Here is a 26,728-nt window from a genome sequence, read left to right on the forward strand (position 1 = left end):
TAAACAATTTCGACAAATAATGAAAGTTTAGGGTTCATAGTGACACAAAACAAAATTCATATCCTGAAATAACACATGCTCAAAGTTGTTATTCTTTTGGTAAAATTTTCCCTACCGATAACCATAACATTCAAAACCTCAAGCCAAAAGATTTTTTATTTTTTTTTTTTGCCATTAAATTACTTCATTTCAAAAAACAAACCACATAGACAAAACACAACCAGAAGAAACCAACTAAACAACCAACTGACAAAACACTAAAAGAAAAGAAATAATGACCAACTAGAAATATGCTGCAATAGCCTCCCAGTGCTAGTCAAAAGGTAAACCATCCACTACCAAAATTCCAATCAAAGAGGATGGGGGATTTAAATCCCAAATATTAACACACATCCCCTTTCTTGCCAAGTTAGCTACTAAATATGTAGCTTTGTTAGCCTCTCTACGCACCCAGCTGTAGTGAAAAGAAGAGAAGCTAAGAGGAAATTTTCCTTAGTTCTTGCAGTAAATGAAAGATTTCCCACAAAGACATCAAACAAGATCCTTAAGAGCAAATATTACCTCTTTAGAATCAGATTCAATTACTACCACTGAAATCCCTTTAGCTCTTGCACATCTCAGACCCTCTTGGATTGCCATAGCCTCTTCAATTAGTGCTGAAGAGGCTTTAAAGTGACAAGCAGATCCATCAACCAGTTTAGCATTATGATTCCTCAAAACAACCACAATACCTGCCTTATGACTATCTGCACCCCAAGATCCATTTGTATTAATCTTGATCTCAAAAGCTATAGGAGGAGACCAAGAGGTAGAACCAGATGCTTGAGAGGGAAACTTAACAGAATTTTCAATATATAGAGATAGAATTCTCTTAAGCTTGCTAAAACTCAAAGCAAGCTCTCTACGCTTGTCTGCTAGCAAAGATTGGGTCTGGATCCACTTTCTGAAACACTGACTTGTATCTCATTTTCCAAATACTCCAAAATTATCCTTGTCAATAATAGGGAGGCCTCATCTTTCCAACAATCCTAAACACTTAACAACTAGAAATGTAAGTGTGACTCTTGGGCTTTAATTATCAACCTTATACCCCAAATAATGAAACCATATACCCTTAACCCAAGGACATAATAAGAGCATATGTTCAACAGTTTCATCATACTACTTGCATATTGGGCAAAGAGGTTGCAGAGTTACTTGCCTTTTAAACAAGTTATTGTTAGAAGCAACAATGTTAGATACTTAGAAGCAAATTGGGCAACAATGTTACTTTCCTTTTATCAACCTTATACATCCATATATAAAAGTACGTGTGTGACTCAATAGGTTCCTCTTACTTTGGCATGAAATTTGAACCAAATTAAATTCTTTTAATTTTTCCCATAGTGAGATCGAATTAATAAAATCCTGTATTAATTTTCTAGGTTCCCTAAGCTCATGATTAACACTCAACTATGGTTCGTGCCTACGCAAACTAAGATGAATGGCAGTGTGCAAACCTATTCAGTTATAAGTACAATACGATTTAGTCTTTCTCTCATCAATGTCTAATTGACTATAACTGTGGGCACAATGTTAGTATCAATCCCAATAAGAGTGGGCATTGAACGGTTTAGGTCGGTTTTGAGCCCAAACTGTCAATTGAATAGGTCGATTTGTAATTTTTTTAAACCAATTAAACCAAACCATTTCATGCTAAAAAAACCGAACCAACCCACACCAATTAAAATCGGTTTGGGTTGGTCTATTTATAAGGGTTGGATTAGCCCAAAACTAGTATATTTTGCATTTGATTTTTAGACCTAAATGGCAAATGCATTAAAATAAAAAATAAAAAAAGATTTCTAGGCCCAAACATGTTTATTTTTCACTTTTGGGCTTCACAATATATACTTGTATTTAAAATAACTTGAATGTTCAATTCTCCAACATAGTTGGGTGGTTTTATATTTTTATGTTTTTAATATGGTTGGGCGGTTCAGTTTTGATCGGGTTTTTTTAGTGAGTAACCTGTTAACCAAACCAATGGAAATAGGTTTGGTCAATTCATGAACCGACTTCTATTTTTTAAGTGCATGAAACTGAACCAATCCAACTCAATCTTGTCGGGTTGGTCAACTCGGTTTCGATCGAGTTGTGCCCACCCCTAAATCCCATTGCATATAGCCTATAGTCAAAATCAGGACTCTAATGCTACCGCCAAAGACTTTACGAGTCAACACTCCTTTGGAAGTCTCCTATGTTTATGGAAGGCGAGCGATTCCATGTTGTGTGCGCTCTCATATGTCTTTATGTGTGTGTCAATGCACCTGACTATCGCATGTAACCCATACTTGATTGCGTTGGTCCATTTTACGCAGTGAAAGTACATTGAGCGCATATATAAGACATCGATGGTGTCTCAGGTCTAAGGACTACTCTATATATGTCATAAACCTTGAGAGGATATTGTTTGACACGTCATAAATTTTTTGTTTAGGATCAGTCTGGTAGTCAGTTCAATGTACGTGTCTACCCATATGCATGTCTGCTCTAGTTACTCCTCATTGTGGCTTGAGACTCGCCAACTCCTCTAATGACAAAAACATTGACATATGCTAGTCTTCATCTACTTAAGTTGGAATATCAAAGCTACAATTAACATTGTCCCAGCTAGGAACATTTAGGAAATCTAGGGTTCGGACAACTTGAGTCTCAAAGACTAACCCTTTAGCTCTTCATGTTTCTTCTCATAGATTTCTAGGACATATTATTCTATAGAATATATAAGCAATGCACATAACAAATGTTTTACTTAAAACAACAATGTCATTGCCCATTAATCGAAATAGAAATGAGTCATATAATTGACCAATCACCTAGTTGGCTTTAGGGCATATTTCTTACATTCATACACAAAAATTTAAAGAAATTAAGGCAATTCAAAGTCAGAAAAATAGTCCAATGTTGGGAAATTCAACCTTAAGAATGTTGCAAGCTACTGGAAAAGACCAAATTAATGCAGTTTTTCTGGATATTCTGGGATGGCGTAACTTGGTGCATAAGTGTCAGAATTGGGCAAATAATATGTAGATTTCAAGGGAATGACAAGATCTACAAGACTTATAGTTTAACTATGAGCCCGTTCATATTTTTAAAATTTTTTTTCAGGGTCAAAATCATATTTTTAGGTTTTAGGAAAGTTCTAATTTTTGGTTTTCTTATCCATTAGGATTTGTGTTAGTTCTCTTAATTAATTAGATTTTCCATTTATGTGTCCTAGTAGACGTACTTAGGGTTTGAAGCCTATATAAAGGCCTATGTTCTGTATTTTAATCAACTCTTTAGATCGTTGGTGGATTCCAGTTTTATTGTTCATGAAACATAGGAGTTCTTCAATTGGTATTAAACCAAAGGAACATAGGAGTTCTTCCATTGATATTAAACTATTGGCATGGGGCGAATCCATGACACCATATTTTTTACACAAATTTTTAATCGGGCCCATTTTATATAGGATTTCAATGATCCGAATCGTCTATTTTTTAGGTTTCTATTAAAGGATCATCCTTGCAAAAAATTAGATAACTTGGAAACTATCTATATAATAAAACAGAAAAATTTTTTAATCATAAAATTTATTTCCAGGTCCGAATGGCTGAGATCATTTCGTCTTAAATCCAATGGTCATTTATCTATTTTTCCGCCCATGAGAATTGGTTTGCCGCCTCTCTCTCCTTAATTAATTTCCCTTAATTTCACATATTCAATTTTTTTTTTTGGATCTTTCATTTGGGTCGAACAATTAGGTTTGTTTGTATTTGTGATTTGAAAATAGAAATAGCAGAAGCCTATTAAACATATTACGCGCGCGCTTGCCAAAATATTAGTGTTTGCGCAATAGAAGAGCCGTTTCACACTCACAGGAGCGAGTGTGGAGAGGCTAGTTTACTTACAAAGAATAAATGGTCAACAAAATAAAGACTTGAAATGTTGACAATTTAATCTTAAGTAAATGATTATAAAGTCCAGTGTTGAACTCCTATTCGCTCTTAAACCCACCTATTTAATTGAATTTCCCAGCCAGTCCACCTTATTTTCTTCCAGCCCACTTTTAATTTTTCATCCATTCTTCATCTCTTTCTTCGTCTTTCTCATACTCCCTCTCTCATTTTTCTCTCCTCACTCACGCCCAACCACCCCTCCTCCTCGATCTGTGTCGTTCCACGTGGGCTCGGAGGTTGAGCGATGGTGCTCGGACTACGTTGCGACTCCGATCTCCGAGCAGCCAGGTTCAGTGGCTTCGCTGCCACCGTCGAGCTACTTTTTTGAGTCCGATCGGCGAGGCTGATGTTGATGGGTTGAGGGTTGGAATGAGATCTGGGTCCATTTGTACCACTCAGGACGTCTGCGCCGTCGGCCGGGGACATGTATAAAAATGCCTTCTTTTTTGTGATTTTAGGTTGGTTTATGATTGATGGTGGTTTGTAGATTTTGGAGGTGAATGGATTCGAAGTTAAGGCTTATGGGATGTCATCGGCCAAAAGTCAAGAACTAAAAAAAATTCAGTGACGTAGTTGAAGTACTGTGGCTGCGACGTCGTCTCAGAGCACTTTGGCCACTGCTGTAGGAAGTTCATCTTCTAGGATAAACTATGAATTCCCACTTTATCCACTTTATTTATTATTTTTCTAAACAACACCAACCCGATTTTTGTATTATTTTTCTCAACAACACCAACCCAATTTTTGTTTTGTTTCATTTTGTTGTATTCTTTTCCATTAAACTGTGAATGGGTAGAAAATACTTTTGTTTCTTCGCTGCCAGATCAAACTAGGGCTCACCAAATAGCCCAAGGCCCGAAGCCCACCCGAAGCCCGCCCAGCCCATTGGGCCCGAAGCCCGATGTGGCCCGACATTTGGGCCGGGCCGGGCCGGCCCAAAAATTTTTTGGGTTGGGCTTGGGCCATCCCCTTGAAGCCCACGGCCCGCCCAAAGCCCGGCCCACTTAGGCCCGCTCAAAGCCCGCCCAAAGCCCGGTCCAAAGCCCGGCCCGAAGCCCAAAGCCCAAAGCCCGAAGCCCAAAGCCCAAAGCCCGTTTAATATCTTCAATAAAAAAAAATATAGGATTTTGGCTATGTTCTAAATCGAACTTGAGACCTCATAGAACAAATTTCAACTCTCAACCAACTGAGCTAACTAGTTTATTTGTCTAATTGGTGAATCATAACATATTTAATAGGTTTTTCGTTTGTTTATTCTAATAAATTATTAATATGTTTATTAAGTTATTATATAATTCTATAATGTTAGTAAATACTAAATAGTAATAGTGTAAACTATACTATGTAAGTATGTAATACCATAAATAATAAACTTTTAAAATTATATACAACATTACAAATTTACAACTATAATAAAACATAAATGTATATGTGCATATACAATTTTTATAATACAACTATAATTGAAGTTATTAAACCATGATGGCATGATTGTTCATTAATTTAACAATTTGAACCGTTCATTTTATATGTTGATAGTCAAATATCATCCTTACAAAAAATCGGTCGAATCGGAATTCATTTACTCGTTCGATTATCATTAAAAAAACCATGATCGTTAATTAATTCGACCATCATTACGTCATTTTTACATCTCTGATTGAGCTAATTTTTTGCAAGGATTCTCTTTGAGTGGGGAACTAAAACTTGAACGGTTCGGATCGTTAAAAACACGATCGATATATGAGCTTCTACATATAAATACACTTGAAGAGTTGAAGAGTATAATTCTAATAACTTTCTCGTTGAAACCTTATTGTTTTCATAATTGTGAAGACCACAACGTGATTTCAACAATCTGAACCGTTCATTTTCTATATTCATAGTCAAAGATCATCCTTACAAAAAATCAGCAACATCGGAATTCATCTACCCATTCGATTATCATTAGAAAAACAACGATCGTTCATTAATTCGACCACCGTTACGTCATTTTTACATCTCTGATTGAGCTAATTTTTTGCAAGGATTCTCTTTGAGTGGGGAACTAAAACTTGAACGGTTCGGATCGTTGAAAACACGATCGATATATGAGCTTCTACATATAAATACACTTGAAGAGTTGAAGAGTATAATTCTAATAACTTTCTCGTTGAAACCTTATTGTTTTCATAATTGTGAAGACCACAACGTGATTTCAACAATCTGAACCGTTCATTTTCTATATTCATAGTCAAAGATCATCCTTACAAAAAATCAGCAACATCGGAATTCATCTACCCATTCGATTATCATTAGAAAAACAACGATCGTTCATTAATTCGACCACCGTTACGTCATTTTTACATCTCTGATTGAGCTAATTTTTTGCAAGGATTCTCTTTGAGTGGGGAACTAAAACTTGAACGGTTCGGATCGTTGAAAACACGATCGATATATGAGCTTCTACATATAAATACACTTGAAGAGTTGAAGAGTATAATTCTAATAACTTTCTCGTTGAAACCTTATTGTTTTCATAATTGTGAAGACCACAACGTGATTTCAACAATCTGAACCGTTCATTTTCTATATTCATAGTCAAAGATCATCCTTACAAAAAATCAGCAAAATCGGAATTCATCTACCCATTCGATTATCATTAGAAAAACAACGATCGTTCATTAATTCGACCACCGTTACGTCATTTTTACATCTCCGATCGAGCTAATTTTTTGCATGAATTATTTTTGAGTGAGAAATTAAAATTTGAACGGTTCAGATCGTTAAAAACACAATTGCATCATTTGTTTATAAAACATATGTAATAAAATATATAATAAAGCATATATTACACATGTAATAAAATTAAAAAATCCAAACCCCATCCAAACCCCATCCAAACCCTGAAACCCCATCCAAACGGACCAAACCCCATCCAAACCCCCAAGCCCAAACCCCAAAATACCCTAAACTAATAAAATATTAAACCCTAAAGATAAGTCATAAGTATATAAAGCTAAGTCTCACACTCTCACACTTTCACTGTAACCCTAACTCTCAACATTCGCCGCCTCCTTCAACAGTTCAACATCAGTGATCTCGCCAAACTTCACACTCTCAAACTTCTCACTTCTCAAACCCTCTCGGCCTCTCCATCATCACCATCATCACTCTCTCAGACTCTCAGACCCTCTCCATCATCACCATCATCACCGATTCACCATCTCGCCACCTCAGACCCCATCGCATTCGCCGCCTCTTCATCATCACCATCATTTTGCGTCTCTTCTATTTAACCAAATCCAGACCCCAAATTCATACATATACAACACCCTCATCAGAGCCTACGCTCGCAGTTCTCAGCCTCATTTGGCCATGCATTACTTCCAACTCATGTTGAAACAGAGCAACTTAGGACCCAATAACTATACGTTTCATTTTGTCATATTAGCTTGCGTGAATTGTTCTTAGCTAGTTGCGGGCAAGCAAATTCACATTTGGGTAGTTAAAAATGGGTTGGTTTTATTGGATAATCATGTTCAGACTGCCCTTGTTAGATTTTACGCGGAGTGCAAGGTTTTGGATGATTCCAGGAAGTTGTTTGATGAAATTCCTAACAGGGATCTTATAAAGTGGAATGTTCTTATGAATCGGTATGTTAGATGTGGTTTGGCTTCTGAGGCTTTGAAGGTTTTCCGGGATATGTTGGTGTGTGGATTTGATCATGATGACTTTTGTGTGGCTACTAGGTTGGCTGCTTGTGCTCATTTGGGGGCTCTTTGACAGGGGAAGTGGATTCATGACCGTGAAAAAGAGGAAATTGATGAAGTCGGATGTGTTTATTGGGACTGCGCTTGTTGATATGTATTCCAAGTGTGGTTGTATAGATTTGGCCGTGGAAGCCTTTGAGGGAATGCCTAAAAGGAATGTGTTTTCATGGGCAGCCATGGTTGGGTTTGCAGCACATGGTTATGCGAAAGAAGCAATTCATTGCTTGCAGAGGATGCAAGTGGATGATGGGCTCAGACCTGATGGGATCGTCCTTCTCGGAGTACTAATGGCTTGTACTCATGCAATTAAATTATATGTTGTTAACTTGTTAAATTGTGACTTTGGGAGCTGACATTGCAAAATTTTGGCAAGTTAAAACCAATGAATTAGTCATCTGCTAAGTTTTATAGTTATAATTGACATAAATTAGGCAATAAATTAAGCAATTTGAGAAGCCAAAAAAGCCTAATTTGGGCTGCCCGTTCGGGCCTATTGGGCTGCCCGTTCGGGCCTAGTCCGGCCCGGCTCTAAAGCCCGTTAGTCTCAAGCCCGATGGGTGGGCTTCGGATTTGTGTATTCAGGCCCAAGCCCAGCCCGGCCCGGCCCGAAAGTTCTGTTGGGCTCTTGTAATTCAAGCCCGAGCCCGGCCCGAGCCCGAAAGATTGGGCCTGGGCCAGCCCGGCCCGGCCCATTGCCGACCCCTAGATCAAACACATGACAAGTTGGCTTTTTGGATATACCCCAAAGCTAACAAGTCACTATGAAACCAGCAAAATACTTTTGTTTCTAAGTTTAAATACTTTATTTTGTCTTTGAGAAGGAAATTTATGATTCAAAATAAAGAACCAAAATTGAATTAAAGATTTTGAGTATTGGGTTTTGTATATTTTTATTTTTATTTAAAATTTCCATGTTGGGTAAGATTTTTTTTTTTTTTTTTTAACTTTTAATGATGGCTTATGGCTTATGGCTTATGGTGGTTTGTTTGGTTAAATTATTGGAATTTCAGTATATACTAAATTAAAGCAATGTACCTATCAAATGGGTGCCTTACTCTCTTGTTATCAGATCCTTGGAAACATAGAACTTAGAAGACAAATTGATCTAATTAATCAATTTGTTTATTTATTTTGTAACAATATATAAGTGAGACTATGATAATATGTAAATGAAGTTATGATTGTTACTAACAAGTAGTAGCAATATGTAAGTAGGGCTATGATTGTTACTGATAAACAGTAACAATATGTAAGTAGGGCTATGATTGTTATTGTATGTCAGTAACAATATGTAAGTGAGGCTACGGGTATTACTGTTTTTCAGTAGCAATATGTAAGTGAGATTATGATTGTTATTGACAAACAGTAACAATATGTAAGTGAGGTTATGATTATTACTGACAAACAGTAATAATATGTAAGTGAGCCTATAGTTGTTACTGTATGTCAGTAATAATATGTAAGTGAGACTATGGTTGTTACTACATGTGTCAAAACAAAAACTTTTGGTGGTGATTGTTATTGCCATGCAGTAGCAATAGGTAATTGTTACTGCTAGACAGTAACAATAGGTGATTCTTACAGCTAGACATTAGCAAATAGGTAATTGTTACTATTTGATAGTAACAATTATATTTACTATTAAAATGCAAAAAATTATGGATGCCACATCTTGATTTTTTGTGTTTTATGTTGATTATTATTTAACATGTTTATAGAATGAAAAATACCTAAATTATGATTTTTTTTTTGTTTATGCACTAATTGGCACTGAAATGACAAAAAAGAATATAAAAAATAAATGGCATTTTTTTAAAAAAACACTGTAGTGCGCTATAGTAACGGAGTCACTGTTGCATCGTTACTATAGTACCAATTTTTAAAAAGTGGGCCGCTACAGTATTCCACTGTAGCGGATAGGCCGGATGAACAATAGATTTTAAAAAATGGACTTAAAAAAAAAAAAAAAACTCTTTAATCTTTGTAGGTAAATAATTTCCAATTTACCTAATTTTTTGCAAAGATAATCCTTTAATGAAAACTTAAAAAATAGACGGTTCGGATCGTTGAAATTCTATATAAAATGAGCCTCATTAAAAACTTGTTTCAAAAATATAGTGTCATGAATTCTTCTCCTTAAACTATATAACTAAAGGGACATTAATTGGAGTTCTTTATTGTTGTTAAACCAAATCAGATTATCGAGTTCCTATCTAGCCGACTAAAACATGCATGTAGATAGGTAAGGAAACTACAATTAATGATCTAAACAACTATTGTACATCTAATACTTTCTAATGCACACTACTGCAAAATCCTTCATCAGGCACACCCACCAAACCATGCCAATTGGTCTCAAAGGGCACAGTTTGCAGTGCCTATTGATCATCTAGTCACGGTTTGGGGAATGGTGCGATTGGGAGCCGTATCCATTGTCACACTGTCACGGTTTACCTAACCGTGAGTCCATTTAGACCGGGTCCCACACCATTCGGCATTAGCATACTTCAGCCAAGCTTATATACTTGAGCCAAGCTTGAGCCAAGCTGATATATACAAGTGGCTTGGTGGACGATGAGACCACTCCAGTTAATGCTCTCATGGTTGTATAACCGTGAATCACTAAATAATATTAAAATATACCATACTGTGACTGTGTAATCTGATGTCTGACAGTGAGTTGACAGCCACAATAGAAACTAATGTGTTAGTCAGTGCTATTCTTAGGCTACACTTACAAATTAGTTGGGATATTGGTTTGAATGGGAGAGTTGGCAGCTACTGCAAAATGGAGTTGCTTAACAAATAAGGATTTCCAAATTGAAAATGGTTTTGTTTGTAACATCCATATGCATAGCAGAATTAAAATTTGATTGGACCTCATGTAGCTTTGGACATGGTTTCCAAATGTGCTTCTTGCTAACCAATTAAAGAACAAGATAATAATGCAGTAATTCATACACAAGAAAACTCAGAAGTTGATCCAAAAGCAATTACATGTATATTAGAGATCATCCATTACAAAACACCTCTGGTGTTCCAAATGTGCTGTTGTACAATACACTTAAGCAGAAAACTACATCCTTATACTGATCTTTGTTCACCAACCTAAATTCACACCCCCCACCACATTCACAAAAACAAAATAATCCACTTTACAGCACTATCATCCCCTTCAGTGTCATCCTCTTCTGGATCCCCTACACCAAGCTCAAGATCCTACTAGTAATGTAAAGCTCACATAACTACAAAATGAAATTTGTTGGACTGTACCACAAAAATATGAAAAAAAAAAAAAAATTGAATGTGAGTACTTACAGTGAGCTTAGAAAGTCCTTAAATTCCTTTGAGGGTTTGCAGTTTATTTTGGGCAACCGATAACCAACCTGTTTGCAGCTTCAACCCCTGTTTTTTTAATAAGAACCAACACATATAATTATATAAACATTTTGTATTCAGTATAGTCACAAAATTCACAACACTAAGTCACTAACTTCTCAAATTGATTACCAACATTATATAAACAATTTGCATTTAGTATAATCAAACAATTCACCACACCTATATTCTCAAATTGCTTACACAATAATAAAGTAACTCGTGTAAGAGATAAACTATAACAGCTGAAAATTTAAGTAACCAAACCCCAAATTGAACACACATGGCACTATAGAATGTATGGAAGAAACAATTAAATAGACTTGTTGTTGTAAGCATTTCACCATGGCACTAGTATGAACATAAAATGCATAATGAAATATAAAGATAAAAACAAAATAAAATGAATAAATGTTTTATTAAGAGTGAATGAAAGTGAGTGTGTAAATGAAACCTACTTAGTTCTCGAATTGTTCAAAATTTTCTTCCTCAATTATATGTCATAACTCAATTGACCCAAGAGTCTATCAATGTATTACTGTAAACAGTCATAACCATCAATGGTATACAAAGGTCACATCAATAATAAATTCAACAAAGAAAGTGAAATTTACATTTACACTTGCGAAAAAAAAACTTACAATTTCTATACAAGTCTTCGAAGATCCAAGTTAGATGATCCAGAGAATCGGGTTGAGGTAAAAGCTTAAAAGTCATGTTAACCATAAAAAGAAACATAGCAAAGCCAATATAGGTCTGCAATATGGTAATTGAATTAAAAGAGTAAGTCACCCCTACAAAAGAAACCAAAAGGAAGAAACAAAACTTGTCTAATGGTATAGACTTACAAGGAAAGCAACCTGGTTATGTGCCCATGTGAGAGAATTGCCCCTGTGAGATTGTGTATGCACAGGCTAGTAATCAATCACTTAACATCAAAATAAATAAATGAATATTCTATGGATAGAAAAAAAAAATTACAAAACACAGTAGTATGATCATAGAATTTTGTCTTTCAATTACAAGTATTCCATGTTGCATAACTAACCAAGTTCAGCAGGGATGTACCTATTTTACAAGTGAAAATACTTTATGTTATAAAGGAAGTGAAAGTTGTTTTAGCGTATTTGCTATACACACACGTCCATAGAGGAAAACTGATAAAAGCTCAAATGTCTCTATTTCTAAAAGAGCAATCCACTATTTCCTTCCTTTTTCTCGTAAACTAATAAAGATATGAAGCAACATAAAAAAACAAATAAAAGTAAAAAAAAAGCAAGAAAAACATAGAGAGAAATACTGGGCTCATCTGCAAAGAAGCACAATGAATTAAATTGAAATTAGCAAATTTTCTACTTGAATTCATAAATAAAGAAGCATCATTGCAAATCCATAATGAGAAAGCTAGCAGTACATACATGCATGAAGCTGAAAGAGCTCCTGCAGAAAAAAAAAATGTGGTTTAGCCCTTACCTAATTTCACAAATGTAGGGCTTAATTGAGTGAAAATTCTCCTCATTTGGGCGGCTCAGTATTTGATCCACCAACACTTTCAACACAAATGAACCCGAAGCTGGCAAAATTTGAGAGTCGTCCGAGTACCTAACAAGTATTATGTTGATACAATTAGAGGGTGTTGGAGACTAGTCCGCGTACACACACCCACACAAACAACAAGAAAGCAACTAAAAATGGATTTCAAAAGGTTGTTGCCATGACTGGACAAGAACTGTACTTGAAGTGAAGAAGTTCAGGATTTTAAACAGAGGAATTTTTGGAATGGGCCATGGCATAGCTCAAATCAAAATTTTTATATAAAAAACATGAATGAAGACAGATAAAACTAAATAGAGAAATTCTAAAAAAAAAAAAAAAAAACAAAGAAACCTGTTTGTTTCTGGGCTTGGGTTGAGTAGATCTGGCTGATTGAAGTCGCCAGAAAATGAAGAGAGTGGTCGCGGCTAGGGTGGTCGTCGAGATGATCTGAAAGCACCCATAAACTCAGAGCAACGAGGAGGTGAAGATGGGAGTAGTTTGACATGCCTCCATCGCCGGAATAGTGAAATCGCCAGCGACAGGGGCGTTTTGTGTAACTTTGAATCATTTCGATGGCTGGGTGTTTGGATCGACGAAGACCAGAAGAGGAAAGAGGAGAGGGAGACGAGCGTTTTGGTGGTGGTCTCGTCATCATTGGCCGCCGGACAGAGATGGTATCACCGGAGAAGACTCTCGGCAGAATAGAGAGAGGAGAGAGAAAGAGAGGGAGGGTGCGGCTGTGTTCAGGAGGAGAAGATACAGTAATGTTGGAGCTGGCTGTTTATAATAAAACCCTAGTTTGCAAAATTACAATTTTGCCCTCACAACTTCATATCGCATATGCAATATTATTTTGGTCATGGCACAGTATGTAAACCGTGACTAATAGATAAAATCTGACAGTAATGATGAATCGCCTCTGGAGGACCGGTCTTCTCAAGAGAGGTCCGGTTCTTAATTCAAGCAGAAATGATGGATCGCCTCTGGAGGACCGGTCTTCTCAAGAGAGGTCCGGTTCTCTGTTGCTTATAATTTCAGGGTTTAGGGTAAACCGTGACAGTAGCAATAATACTTTTGATCATGGCACAGTATGTAAACCGTGACTGAAAGATAAAATATTACTTTTGGAATAGGCACTGCATGAAAACAGTGACTAATAGTTTAAATATACACAATTTATTCAAAACCGTGAGACTTTAGATAACCACCAAACTTGTACAAAATCCGAACAATACTAGTACATGTCACGGTTTGGAAATCTGTGAATTACTACATGTCACAGTTTGGTCATCTGTGACTTAGTAAATGCGAATGTTGTACTTATTCATTTCTCGGCTCCGTTGCAGCGGCTCCACGCAGCCGAAGCCGCTGAATTTTATTAACCCTCACAGTTACCAGTGCCTATTATTAAATTACTCACCCTTACACCGTGACAACTAAGTTTGAGTTACTGATTGCTCAAAACCATGTTTGGAAATGCTGTAATCTCATTCGCCTCATAACTGTGAGTCATTATTCGTGCCTACTGTCCATTTTTCCAGTAGTGGCACTCAACTGTACATCTTTGTGCCACCTAATTAGTTCCTATAAATCCATCATGATGCTATGTAATTGATATAGTCCATAATATGTTTGGTAAAACTATAATTAAAAGATGATTTCTTACTAAGGGATATATTCAGTTACAAAGGACAAAGCTCAGCTGAAAAACAAAACCAGAAACAGGAAGGCCAAAACCAAGGGATTTCAAAAACCAATAAACTAAATAATCCAAATAACAACGCAACCAATACGGTAGTCTATCAGAATCAGTCTAGCAACAACTGAAAACAATACGCCTCATAAAGGATCGAATCTGCATTATTAAAGCTGGAAAGACACACATCTGGTCTTGTTGAGCCCTCTGGAGGAGGAAAGACAAGCCTTGTAAAACTATTTCTATGGCTTTATCATCCTTCATCTTGTGAGCTCTTTGAAAAGATCGATGATTACCCTTTTATCTGCCAAACCTTCTCCCTCTTTGGAAATATTCCTTAAAGACAACTGCAACATTGGAAATCCTTTAGCTTTTGTTTAACTTCCATATAACATTAGATTGTTGGGGTTTATGTAAAACCACCATTTTCTTCAAGTTCTCAGCATGCTCGAGGATATACTTTGCTAACTCAATTCCATTAGGCTTGTCATCGAAAAGTTCTATGGTTACCTCCTTAATCTGATCTATAAAAGAAAGGTCTTGCAACTTCCAATATCCCATATTAAACCCAGAGCACTGGAAAGGCAGCTGTGCAACAAAAAAATCACACTACTACAAAAATGTTTATTTCTGGTGGACAATGCTGGCGGATTAAAAGTATCCGCCACGAATGCTTAACAATTCCTGGCGGAAGGTATTATCCGCCAGTATTGATAAATTCTGGCGGTTTATTCCGCCAGAATTGATCAATCCTGGGCGGATTTACTGAGAGAAAAACTCCCGCGCCTCACTCAATCCTGGCGGATTGAACCGCCAGGATTGAACTCAATCGTAAGTGGGATTATTCCCGCGCGAACTCAATACTGGCGGATTAGACCGCCAGGATTACTTAATCTTGGCGGTTTGGACCGCCAGGGTTGAGTACTTAACCTAGCCCGCACACTCTTTCTTCTTCTCCTTCCTTTTCTCTTCTTCCTCGCGCCGCTTCTTCCTTCTCTTCTTCCTCGCGCCGACTGCTGTAAGATTTTCTTTATTCTTCTTCTTTTCTTCTTCTTCCCTTCTTCTTCTTCTTCGTAATATCTTCTTATTTAATTTATTTTGTTGGATTATCTTCTTTTCAGGTGCGGCATTTGGAACTCGATCGGCTTGAGTTGGGTCTTCCTTCGTTCGAACACGATTTCAGGTTGATTTTTGATATTTTTGTGTTGATTGTGGGTCTGATTTTAGGGTTGATTTTGTGTCTAATTTTGGTGCCATTTTGGAACCCGATTGCAGCTTTTGGAACTCTGATTGCTCCTAGGTTGATTTTTCAGTTCAAACAGATCTGATTTTGAGTTTCTGATTTAATATTTTGGGTTTCAAGCAGATCTGATTTTGGGTTTCATTTTCTCTCTTTTTTTTTTTCAGGTTCGATCGGCAATGGTGTAACAAAGATCGATTGATGTTTCATTTTGTGCATCCTTTGATTTTTAGGTTGATTTTTCAGTTTTGCCTTTGATTTGGGTCTGATTTTTTGTGTTTGATTTGGATCTAAACTATGATTTTTTGTGTTTTATTTTGCAGGCCAACCCTTTGGTGCAGCAAGGTTTGGGTGGAGATTTTGATTTGGCAACAAGGTTTTTCTATGTCTTGGATATTTGTTTTTTATGGTTGTATGTTGATGTGTTGTAGTTAAAAATTTGTTAGAGCTAGAAATATGTTAAAAATTATTTATGCTTAATTTAATTGATATATATGTATGTGTTAGATTTGTGTTTATTTTGTCATATATTGCATGTTAGTGTTAATATATTATTAAGGTAGTATTGATTAGCTAACATACTATTTAACCTTAAATAGTCATGTATCAATCTTAAAAATAAAAATTATTTTAGAGATATTAATTTATTAATTTGTGAATTTAATTTGTTCCTCCTAATTTGTGAATTTAATTTATTAATTTGTTCCTCCTAATTTATTAATGTGTGAATTTAATTTAATTATTAATTTGTTCCTCCTAATATATTGAATGTTTTTTGAATTTAATCTAATATATATGGATAGGTACGCCTACATGATAGGGATTGAAAGATTGTAGGCGTCAGGGTCTAGAGTTTTCATCTAAGAGTCGCGTAATATCTTGTGATTATTAGGAGGTAAAGCATGGATAGGAGTTGGTTGACGATACCGCGACAGTTAGAGGCATACGTAGATGGAATCAATTTGTTTCTGGATCAAGCGGTTGCGAATGGTGTTGGGCCAGATAAGTTCAAATGTCCTTGTAAAAAATGTTGCAATCGATATACTTTTGGAAGACAAACAATTGTGGATCATCTTGTTTGGCATGATATGGATAAGGATTATAAAAAAGCTTGGTGGCGTCATCATGGGGAGCCTAACATTGGAGAGCTAAATTTAAGGATGATAGAAGATGATGTACGAGGAGAGATGGATGGTATGCACGATTTTCTTAATGACATATTTGTTCAACCAGTAACGGAAGAAGAGGTCGGGTCGTCGACACAACCCCCTATTGTGGATGGGCGTCCAGCAGAGGCTGAAAGTTTTTTCAAGTTGCTTGAAGAGGCAGATCAAGAGTTATGAGACAGTTTGGTCCGCAGGGAGGATCAGGGTCACATTCAGCTTCGGGTTCGGGTTCTGCTGCGGGACTTGAGTAGATTATTTTTGTTTGCCTACTTTATTTTATCTCTATTGATAGAACAATATTGTTTGACATGTATTGTTAATTGAAAGATTTTATGTTTATTAGTGTATAATTATTATTCGAAATGTTTTATATTAATTAGTTTATTTTATATTAATTATTTCAAATATAATTTCATTTATTTTTTTTATATATATTCAATAATTCTGGCGGTTGTATCCGTCAGGAAAGGATTTTTAATATATTTTATTATTTTTCCTGGCGGATACACGATCAATACCGGCGGTTCTATCCGCCGGAAAAGTATTTTTTAATATATTTTAATTTTTTTCCTGGCGGATATACTATCAATTCTGGCGGTTATATCCGCCAGGACTTATATAATGCCGGCGGATATTTCCGCCAGGACTTAGTTAATGCCAGCGGATATATCTGCCATGACGTACTTAATGTCGGCGGATATATCCGCCAGGACTTAGTTAATGCCGGCGGATATATCCATCAGGACTTAGTTAATGCCGTGTCAGCGTAAAATCGTATTCCTGGCGGATTTAGACATCTTTCTTCCAGGAAAAGTGTTTTGCCTGCGGTTTTAATGCTGACGGAAACTCTATCCGCCACTGCTTCATAATACTGGCGGATTTAACTATTTTTCCGCCAAAAAATTGTTTTTCCTGACGATTTAATTCCGTCAGGAATAAATGTTTTTGTAGTAGTGTCAATTCAAAATTCCCGAAAAATATCAGAAATTAATAATTTGGAAATATGAAGAAATGACAGCTAAGTTACTTTTTAACCGCCAATGACCATTTGGTAGTGGAGCTCAAATCTCATGGACGACAATCGATTAATAAAAAAAAAAAAGTTACTTTTTAACCTTATCAATAAACACTAATTCCAGAAATAGGAATTAGAAAATGTACTGAGAATGTATGGAGAAAGAAGGAGGGATGACTTTTACTTACTTCCGTTTCAGGGTGGAGGATGAATGGGCTAGAATTTATGTGCAAAGTACTCAAATTAGGAATTCCTCTAAAAAGACAGACCATAGCTGGAACCAGTTGATCAACCAAGCTCAAATACATATTCAAATAACGAACATTACCCAAAGGTGCTGGCCGGCATGGAATGTTTCTCAAACAGTGGAAACACCTAAATGAACCATAAAATTCCCTGTGAGAATAGTAATAGAAACTATATGCAATAGATTACCAAAATCATGATCAAGTCGAATAATCATTAAACGATCAGATAGAAGTTAAAGCCCGTATCATGTTTCTTAATTTACTTCACATACATTGTATTCTTTTCAAACTGACTAACTGGCAGCAGCATAAATATGAATTTTCATTCTAAGTAATATGACCATTATTAATGGAACATAAATGCTATAAAATCAACTTTAAAACAAAGGGAGTCACTAATTACACTCCTTAAAAAGTCATCTTACACTCCTCTTTTATTTTTAATTCTTTTAATATCAGATTATCAATAATTGATAAATTTACCCTTATGATTTCATTATTGTTTTTTAAAATATGTTTCTGCTACGAATGAATAAAATACAGAGGAATAGCGGAGGGTCTTTAATAACCATTACATAAGACCAATGGCTACGATTTAAAATTAAAAGTTGAACCTATATTCCCCTTTCGACCCGTTTATAATCTCAAATGACATGCTCTAGCCACATTAGCACCATTTACAAAGTGGGTGGTTATTGGCCAAATTTTTTTATAGGCGGTATTTGTGCACGTGGTGCAAAGTTTGAGTGGTAAATGTATAAAAAAACCAATTTTAAATATAGAAACTCACTCTTATTTCCAAGCGAAGAAAGATTACAATGTAAATATATACGACCAAACAGAAAAAAAAAAAAAAAAAAAGGCAAAAAAAGCATTCAGTCTTAATTAAGAAGTAGTGTCTCTTTAGTCTTTACCTTGAGGCTCTCTCCTTTTAGAATAAGAACTTCAACACTGAGTATACTCCAAAAAAACTTAGAATAAGCTCAGCTTTTTCTAAATGCATTAATTCCCCCAGATTTTGGTGAAGCAACAAATTCCCATTCCATTTGAGATATTTAAGGTTTGGAGAAAATATATTTATCGATTGGGTGCTAGGATTTGAATATGAATGAGCTCCCCAGTATATATGTATATCTTCAAGTTTCTCGCCGGAGATGTTAAGGTGGCGGATATCCATATGACAGGTGTTGTCAAAACTAAATGATTTCAGAGAGGAACTTTCAATGGTGACATTTTCAATCCCAAAAACACATCCAAGATGAAGTTCCTTAAGGCATTTGCAGCAACATGAAATCCATTTGAAAATCCCCTCATCTTCTATATAAACAAATTGCAAATTCAAGTATTCAATATTAGAGAAAGAAGTGAGTGAGGGTGCTTCAAGAATCTGACATAACCCTTCCACAATTAACAAAGATCTCAAAGATTCACAAAGAAAGACGCAAGATGGAAGCCGCATGCAGTATTGTCCATTCAAACATACTGAAGTCAAGACGTGTTGGAATTAATGCACTTTAGTGACTTTTTGAAACATTTATATTTATGGCAGCAGCCAAGTTAGCTGGTGCAGGCAGAGCATGGCTCATCTTTAGAGTTCCTAGACAAAGTCTTTTCAGCTTTCTACGAAAGAAATCTCTAGATCGAGCTATATGCTTTTATATTTGTATTAACTGTAATGATCAGTAAGCAAAAATTTAATCAAACACTCAAGAGCTCTGCTGTAGCAACTCAAACCCTTGTGTTCTCTGCATAACTTTTCTGCAGTAATCTCTTGTTTTTTTGGTTTCTTATTTTCATTCCTCATCCAACAAATTGGTATCAGAGCTGGTTCTTTCAATCATACTGGGCGGATAACAAACTGCATCAGAGGAGATGTCTTCAAAGGAAGGTGGATCAGTTTCATACTCTTTTCTTCCCATCTTTGGAGGAGAAAACTATGATTTTTGGAGAGTAAAAATGAGGACTTTGCTTCGGTCAGAAGGACTTTGGAGTATTGTTGACAAAGGCTTTAATGAACCAGCAAATGAAGCCGAACTTACACAGCAACAAAGAGAGAGGTATGAAGCAGATATGATGACTGATGCTAAAGCTCTCTCAAAAATACAGAACGGAGTCACCTCAAACATTTTTCCAAGAATCACAACAGCTCAGACAGCAAGGAAGCTTGGGAGATCTTAGAACTAGAGTTTCAGGGAGATGCCAAGGCAAGAACTATAAGGCTTCAGACCTTGCGCAGAGAATTCGAAAATCTCAAGATGAGTGAATCTGAATGCATCAAAGATTACTCATCAAGAGTAAATGAAGTTGTCAATCAAATAAAAACACTTGGAGAAGCAGTCTCAGACCAGAAGGTAGTTGAGAAAATACTGATCAGCTTGCCTGAAAAGTATGACCGCATTGTTGCTGCAATAGAAGAATCTAAGGACATCACCACTTTATCAGTTGAACAACTGATGGGTTCTCTAAAGTCTCATGAGCAGAGAAGACTGAGACGAAATGATCAAGCTGTGGAAAGTGCTTTCCAAACCAAGCTCACTTTTAAGCCACAGAAGTTCTACAAGAAAGGAAATCCAAAAGGTAACCAACGGTTTGGAGATCAAAGAAGATGGAAGAAGGGAGACTTCAGCAAGAAAGAAGAAACTAAAAATGACAGAGGTATGACTTCTGATGACAATAAACCTCCTTGCAAAATTTGCAATAAACCAAATCACTCTACTGCTAGCTGTTGGCATCGTGGAAAACCCAAATGCAATTATTGTAAGAAATTTGGGCATGTTGAAAAAGATTGCAGATTCAAGGCCACTAACCAAGCAAATTTTTCTGAAAGTAAAGATGATGATGATGAAGATGAGAACCTATTCTATGCTTGTCAATCAGCTCTCGAAGAAAAAGAAAGCATTTGGTACCTTGACAGTGGCTGCAGCAATCACATGTCAGGAAATGAAAAAATATTTCTTGATGTGGATACTGCAATTACTCCTAAGATAAAGCTTGGTAATGGAGCTGTTGTGTATGCGAAAGGTAAAGGAATTATTGCTGTCAAAACCAAGAAGGGAGTGAAGCATATTAATGATGTTTTGCTAGTTCCTGAACTAAGTCAGAACTTGCTTAGTGTTGGACAGCTTGTGGAAAATGGCTACAGACTTATGTTTGAAGATGGTGGCTGCACCATTTATGATAAAAAAATCAAAAGATATGGTCATTGCTTCAGTTAAAATGGAGAAAAATAGAAATTTTCCCATTGAATTTCATTATAAGCAAATGGTTGCATTGAAGGCTGATGTAATTCAAGATACTTGGCTGTGGCATAAGAATTTTGCCATTTAAATTTTCAAGGGCTGAAGCTACTGCAACATAAGAGCATGGTGAATGGGCTGCCTAAAATTGAAACATCATTTGATGCTTGTGAAGGGTGTATAATGGGCAAGCAGCACCGAATTCCATTTCCAAGACAAAGCACATGGAGAGCCAAAGCACCGCTGGAGCTTGTGCACACTGACATTTGTGGCCAAATGCGAACTCCCTCCTTGAATCAACATAGGTACTTTCTCACTTTTATTGATGATTATTCAAGGATGGCCTGGGTCTATTTTTTGAAAGAAAAATCAAAGACTTTTCTGGTTTTCAAAAGATTCAAGGCATTTGTAGAAAAGCAAAGTGGCTGTGCTATTAAAGTTATTCGAAGTGACAGAGGAGAAGAATATACTTCTCAAAAATTTGAAAGTTTTTGCAAAGATGAAGGCATTTGGAAGCAATTGACAGCAGGATATAGTCCCCAACAAAATGGGATTGCAGAGAGAAAGAATCGAACAGTTGTGGAGATGGCAACCTCAATGATGTCTGAGAAGGGCTTACCTAAGAGTTTTTGGGCAGAAGCTGTACATACAGCTGTCTACATCCTCAATCGATGCCCAACTAAAGCTGTGAAGAACAAGACTCCATTTGAAGCTTGGAATGGATTCAAGCCCTCAGTAAGTCATTTAAAAATTTTTGGTTGCATTTGTTATGCTCATATTCCTCCTGAAAAAAGAACTAAGTTTGATGAGAAAAGCCAAAAATGCATCTTTGTTGACTACAGCCCCAACACAAAAGGATACAGAATTTATAATGTTGAAACTAAGAAGTTGATTGTGAGCAGAGATGTTATTTTTAATGAAAAGGCTGGCTGGAATTGGGATGAAAATAAAGTGCAGGAGATGCCATATGTTGTTGTTCAAGATCAAAGAAAAATTCAAGAAGAGCAAGAAGAAGAAGCTATTCCTCAGTCACCAACACTTACAGCAAGCAATCCAAGTGGAGATGGTTCCTCCCCAAGTTTCTCTTCACCCGAAAGTCCTCCATTAAAAACCCGAAGGTTGAGTGACGTATTTGAAAGCTGCAATTTTTCTGGTATAGAACCAGCAAGATTTGAGGAAGCTCAAAATCAAGAAGTTTGGGTGAAAGCAATGAAAGAAGAGATAAAGATGATTGAGAAGAACCATACTTGGGAGCTTGTTAAGCCTCCAAAAGATCGAGAAGTCATTGGGATGAAATGGATTTTCAAGACAAAGTTCAATCAAGATGGAAGCATTCAAAAGCACAAGGCAAGGCTGGTGGCTAGAGGTTTCTCTCAACAGCCAGGGGTTGATTTTACAGAAACTTTTGCACCAGTTGCAAGGCTTGAAACTATAAGAACCTTGATTGCTCTTGCTGCTCAAAAGAAATGGTTACTGTATCAGCTTGATGTCAAGTCAACGTTTCTAAACGGAGTTTTAAAAGAAGTGTATGTAGAGCAGCCTCAAGGTTTTCTAGTTAAAGGGGGAGAAGATAAAGTCTACAAGCTGAACAAGGCTCTTTACAGGTTGAAACAAGCACCCCGCACTTGGTATGCTGAAATTGACAAGTACTTTGCTAAGAGAGGCTTTCAGAAAAGTCCAAGTGAGCCTACACTTTATGTCTTGAAGAAGGGAGATTCTATTCTTATTGTTTCAGTGTACGTTGATGATTTAATCTTCACTGGCAATGATGAAATTATGATCCAGCAGTTTAAGAAAGATATGATGTGCACCTATGAGATGAGTGACTTGGGTTTGTTGCACTATTTTTTAGGAATTGAAGTTCTTCAATCAGAATCTGGGATTTTCATTTCTCAAAAGAAATATGCAGAAAATATTCTTAAGAAGTTCAATATGGTCGGATGCAAGTCAGTGGCTACTCCTCTAGTGGTAAATGAAAAATTGAAGAAAAATGATGGTGCAAAGAAGGCAAATGCTGCACACTATAGAAGTTTGATTGGAAGCCTTTTGTATCTTACTGCTTCCAGACCAGACATCATGTTTGCTGCAAGTTTACTTTCAAGATATTTGCAAGAGCCAAGTCTAATTCATTATGGAGTTGCAAAAAGGGTTTTGAGATACTTGCAAGGCACACTTGATTATGGAATTATGTACAAGACTATAGAAAATTCAAGTCTCATTGGTTACACTGACAGTGATTGGGGTGGTTGCCTTGATGATTTAAAAAGCACTTCAGCTCATGTTTTTTCTCTTGGCTCAGGATTTGTACTTGGGTTTCAAAGAAGCAAAAAGTTGTAGCCCAATCATCTGCAAAAGCAGAATATATTGCGGCTGCCAAAGCAACATCTCAAGCCATGTGGCTTCGAAGAATTCTTGATGACATTGGAGAAAAACAACAAGAAGGAACCGTGTTGTACTGTGACAACAAAGCAGCCATTGCCATTGCAAAAAATCCAGTCAATCATGATCGTACCAAGCACATTGATCTCAAATACCATTTCATTAAAGATGAAATTGAGAAAGGGGAGATTCAACTTGTGTATTGCAAGACAGAGGAACAACTTGCTGATGTACTGACCAAGCCACTTCCCAGAGAAAGATTTTGTTATCTTAGAGAGCTCATTGGAGTTGTGAAGAAAGTGCATTAAGGGGGAGTGTTGGAATTAATGCACTTTAGTGACTTTTTGAAACATTTATATTTATGGCAGCAGCCAAGTTAGCTGGTGCAGGCAGAGCATGGCTCATCTTTAGAGTTCCTAGACAAAGTCTTTTCAGCTTTCTACGAAAGAAATCTCTAGAGCTATATGCTTTTATATTTGTATTAGCTGTAATGATCAGTAAGCAAAAATTTAATCATACACTCAAGAGCTCTGCTGTAGCAACTCAAACCCTTGTGTTCTCTGCATAACTTTTCTGCAGTAATCTCTTGTTTTTTTGGTTTCTTATTTTCATTCCTCATCCAACAAGACGAAGGACTTCAACGTTACACCTTACACTACAAGAAATGTGAGCAAAAGCCACCTTCATTGGTTGCACAGAAAGGGGTGGCAATTGGGCATTAGAGACTAAAGTACCTCGATTTTAACAAAAATTGGTGGCAATTAAGCAATAGAGACTAAAGTTCCCAAATGCCACCCCTTTCTGTACAACCAATGAAGGTGGCCTTTGTTCACATTTCTTGTAGTGTTACAGCACTGTGGATCCACCTGAGTAGAAAGTCCTCATCTTCAGTATCGTCGATTAGTGTTTTCTCAAAATCGTAACTGGAATCATTCCAATCAATACAAAAGCGCTCTATGCCTCTATCTTATTATCCCCAAGTACGAAGAGTGAAGAACCTATCTATACAACTGAACAACTCTAAACATTCTAAATGTTCAATGTAAGTGAATACATCAAAATTCAATGACGGAGCTGACAGAGAAAATTCACTGCATCTTTTGGAGACACAGCCGAAAGAAATGAGGTCTGTAATGGGAGGGAAGGAAAGAATGTGATGAGCAACATGGTCTGGAAGATCACTAACTCTGTCAATATTAATCATAGTCTCAGTAGAACTAGCTCTATGATCCATGATGGGCAGCAACACCTAATGAATGAGAAAATGGGATTTATCTATTCGAGCTACACAAGTACTTTGAAGAATGAATAAAACTGATCATTTCATGTAGGCAAAAAAAGAAATGCAACAAAGATGGCAGTTGGGTTTGTGGTTTCAAAGTCATACGATACCTCAATGAGATTAATTATGAGAGCTTGAGAGGCCGAAATCCAACACCTTTCTTTGGCTCTTTCATGGCAGTTGAGACTTTTATTTTGAGATATGAGATAGAACGGGACGGACAGTGAGACTAGAGGAGGCTCAAGGAATAAAAAATAAAAAATAAAAACCTAAAATGATAATATGTGGCATAATCTCAACCACTGGATCTTTTGTATGATCAAGATTAATTAAATGCTGCTATAGACCAGTCTTGTACGCACCCAAGAGAAATTTTGAACTTTTCTTTTTGGAAATATTATTTCACCTACCTACCCTAAATTTCTATTTCAAATTTCTTTTAATTGTTCCAATATTATGTCTTTTTTTTTTTTTTAATCAAATGTTCTAATATTATGTTGATCTGATCAATAAATGATGGCCCAAATTTATAATTTCCTCTATATATATTCTCAATTTTTGCAGAGAGTATATAGGACATTAAAAAGTATATATTCTCAATTTTTGCATAGACTGTACAATACATGATCATTTATAGCCGAAAAATAATGTCGTTGTCCGTCCATACCATACTTCTCACAGTAACTTGTTCATATAAGGTCAGGAGATGACCCTGCTTATAGTATTAATTACAAGGAGAGTTCCTAGAGTACTTGACTAATTTTGTTTTTTTTTGGTAATGAGTACTTATAGTATTAAATTAACTCAACTCCATTAGACTCTTCGTTGAAAAACTTTATGGTTTCCTACAGTTGATCTTTAAAAGCAAGGTCTTGCAACTTTCATTTTCTCATGTTAAAAATTCCTTAGTCATCAGAAAGCTTTTATGGTTTCCTCCTTAGACAACAATGCAACAAGCAAAACGATTGGAAATTCTCAAAGCAGAGTGTTGATGCAAATTCTCGTGAGGTAGATGCAACAACTTAGAATAGCTGATCTGGTTGATCAGATGCTTAACTGGATGATGAAATGGATGTTGATTGAGATCTTCCTGCAAGAGAAACAAGATCAAAGGGGATGGACCGGTGTGGTACCAGCCAAACACGCTCCGATGATGAAGTCAGCGATGGTGTTTGATGGTGGATGAGGAAGAACAGAGTATGAAATTGGGAGAATGGGAAGAACAAGGCAAATGTTCTGGGTTATTCTCAGCAAGTTGGGTAGGCTCTTTTGTGGATGGGGATTTTTGTATAAGTGTTGTGTGAATAGATTCATAGTCATTTTGTGCATATATGGTGCCTTATATAGGCAAAGGAAGACTTAATGAATAAGTTACCTGCATGTGAATGAATGGTTGCCAGAGACCCACGCACCTGGTCAGACCTAGTTGCTTGCACAGCTGCTTACTTCCTCAGCATTCAATGCTGCATTGAATGCTTCATTAAATGTAAGGTTGGAAGGTTCAGACAAACTGCCCCAATAGTCATGGATGCAGACTGGATATTCTATCTGTCAGAAGATTTGTGTCAGGTGCATTGAAGGGTGGCGGTTCACCCCAATGTGATCTTCCTGGGAATGGCGGCGAAAAGCCGAGCCGAGCCGATACGAACACATGTTCTTATGCGTAGGCATGAAGTCCATGTGTGATCGGATCGGACATGGGATTCCAGACCGAGCCGGTCCAATAGGCTGGGGTCTTTCCGAGCCCTAACTGGTCGACGCCAGAACTCGAAAGGAGACCATTCCCTGTGCCGAGCCGAGCCGAACCAGGATGACCG

The 26,728-nt window shown here is 36.6% G+C and overlaps 1 protein-coding gene and 2 pseudogenes across 1 annotated transcript; 1 reads left to right on the top strand and 2 right to left on the bottom strand.

Annotated features, from left to right (window-relative positions):
- Positions 1–531: 531 nt before the first annotated feature.
- Positions 532–2,351, bottom strand: LOC147282860 (uncharacterized). Its single transcript, XM_086248288.1, has 2 exons — positions 2,310–2,351; positions 532–834 (listed from the first exon to the last, which is right to left on the bottom strand). The coding sequence occupies exons 1-2, from the start codon at positions 2,349–2,351 to the stop codon at positions 532–534; spliced, it is 345 nt and encodes a 114-aa protein (XP_086104414.1).
- Positions 2,352–2,393: 42 nt separating this feature from the next.
- Positions 2,394–8,088, top strand: LOC147282861 (putative pentatricopeptide repeat-containing protein At3g28640 pseudogene; annotated as a pseudogene).
- A 6,557-nt stretch (positions 8,089–14,645) lies between these two features.
- Positions 14,646–24,863, bottom strand: LOC147282862 (putative F-box/FBD/LRR-repeat protein At4g03220; annotated as a pseudogene).
- Positions 24,864–26,728: the final 1,865 nt, after the last annotated feature.

The sequence above is a fragment of the Dryas octopetala genome, chromosome 6 (genome assembly GCF_963921425.1).
Source record: "Dryas octopetala chromosome 6, drDryOcto1.1, whole genome shotgun sequence".
Taxonomy (NCBI): domain Eukaryota; kingdom Viridiplantae; phylum Streptophyta; class Magnoliopsida; order Rosales; family Rosaceae; genus Dryas; species Dryas octopetala.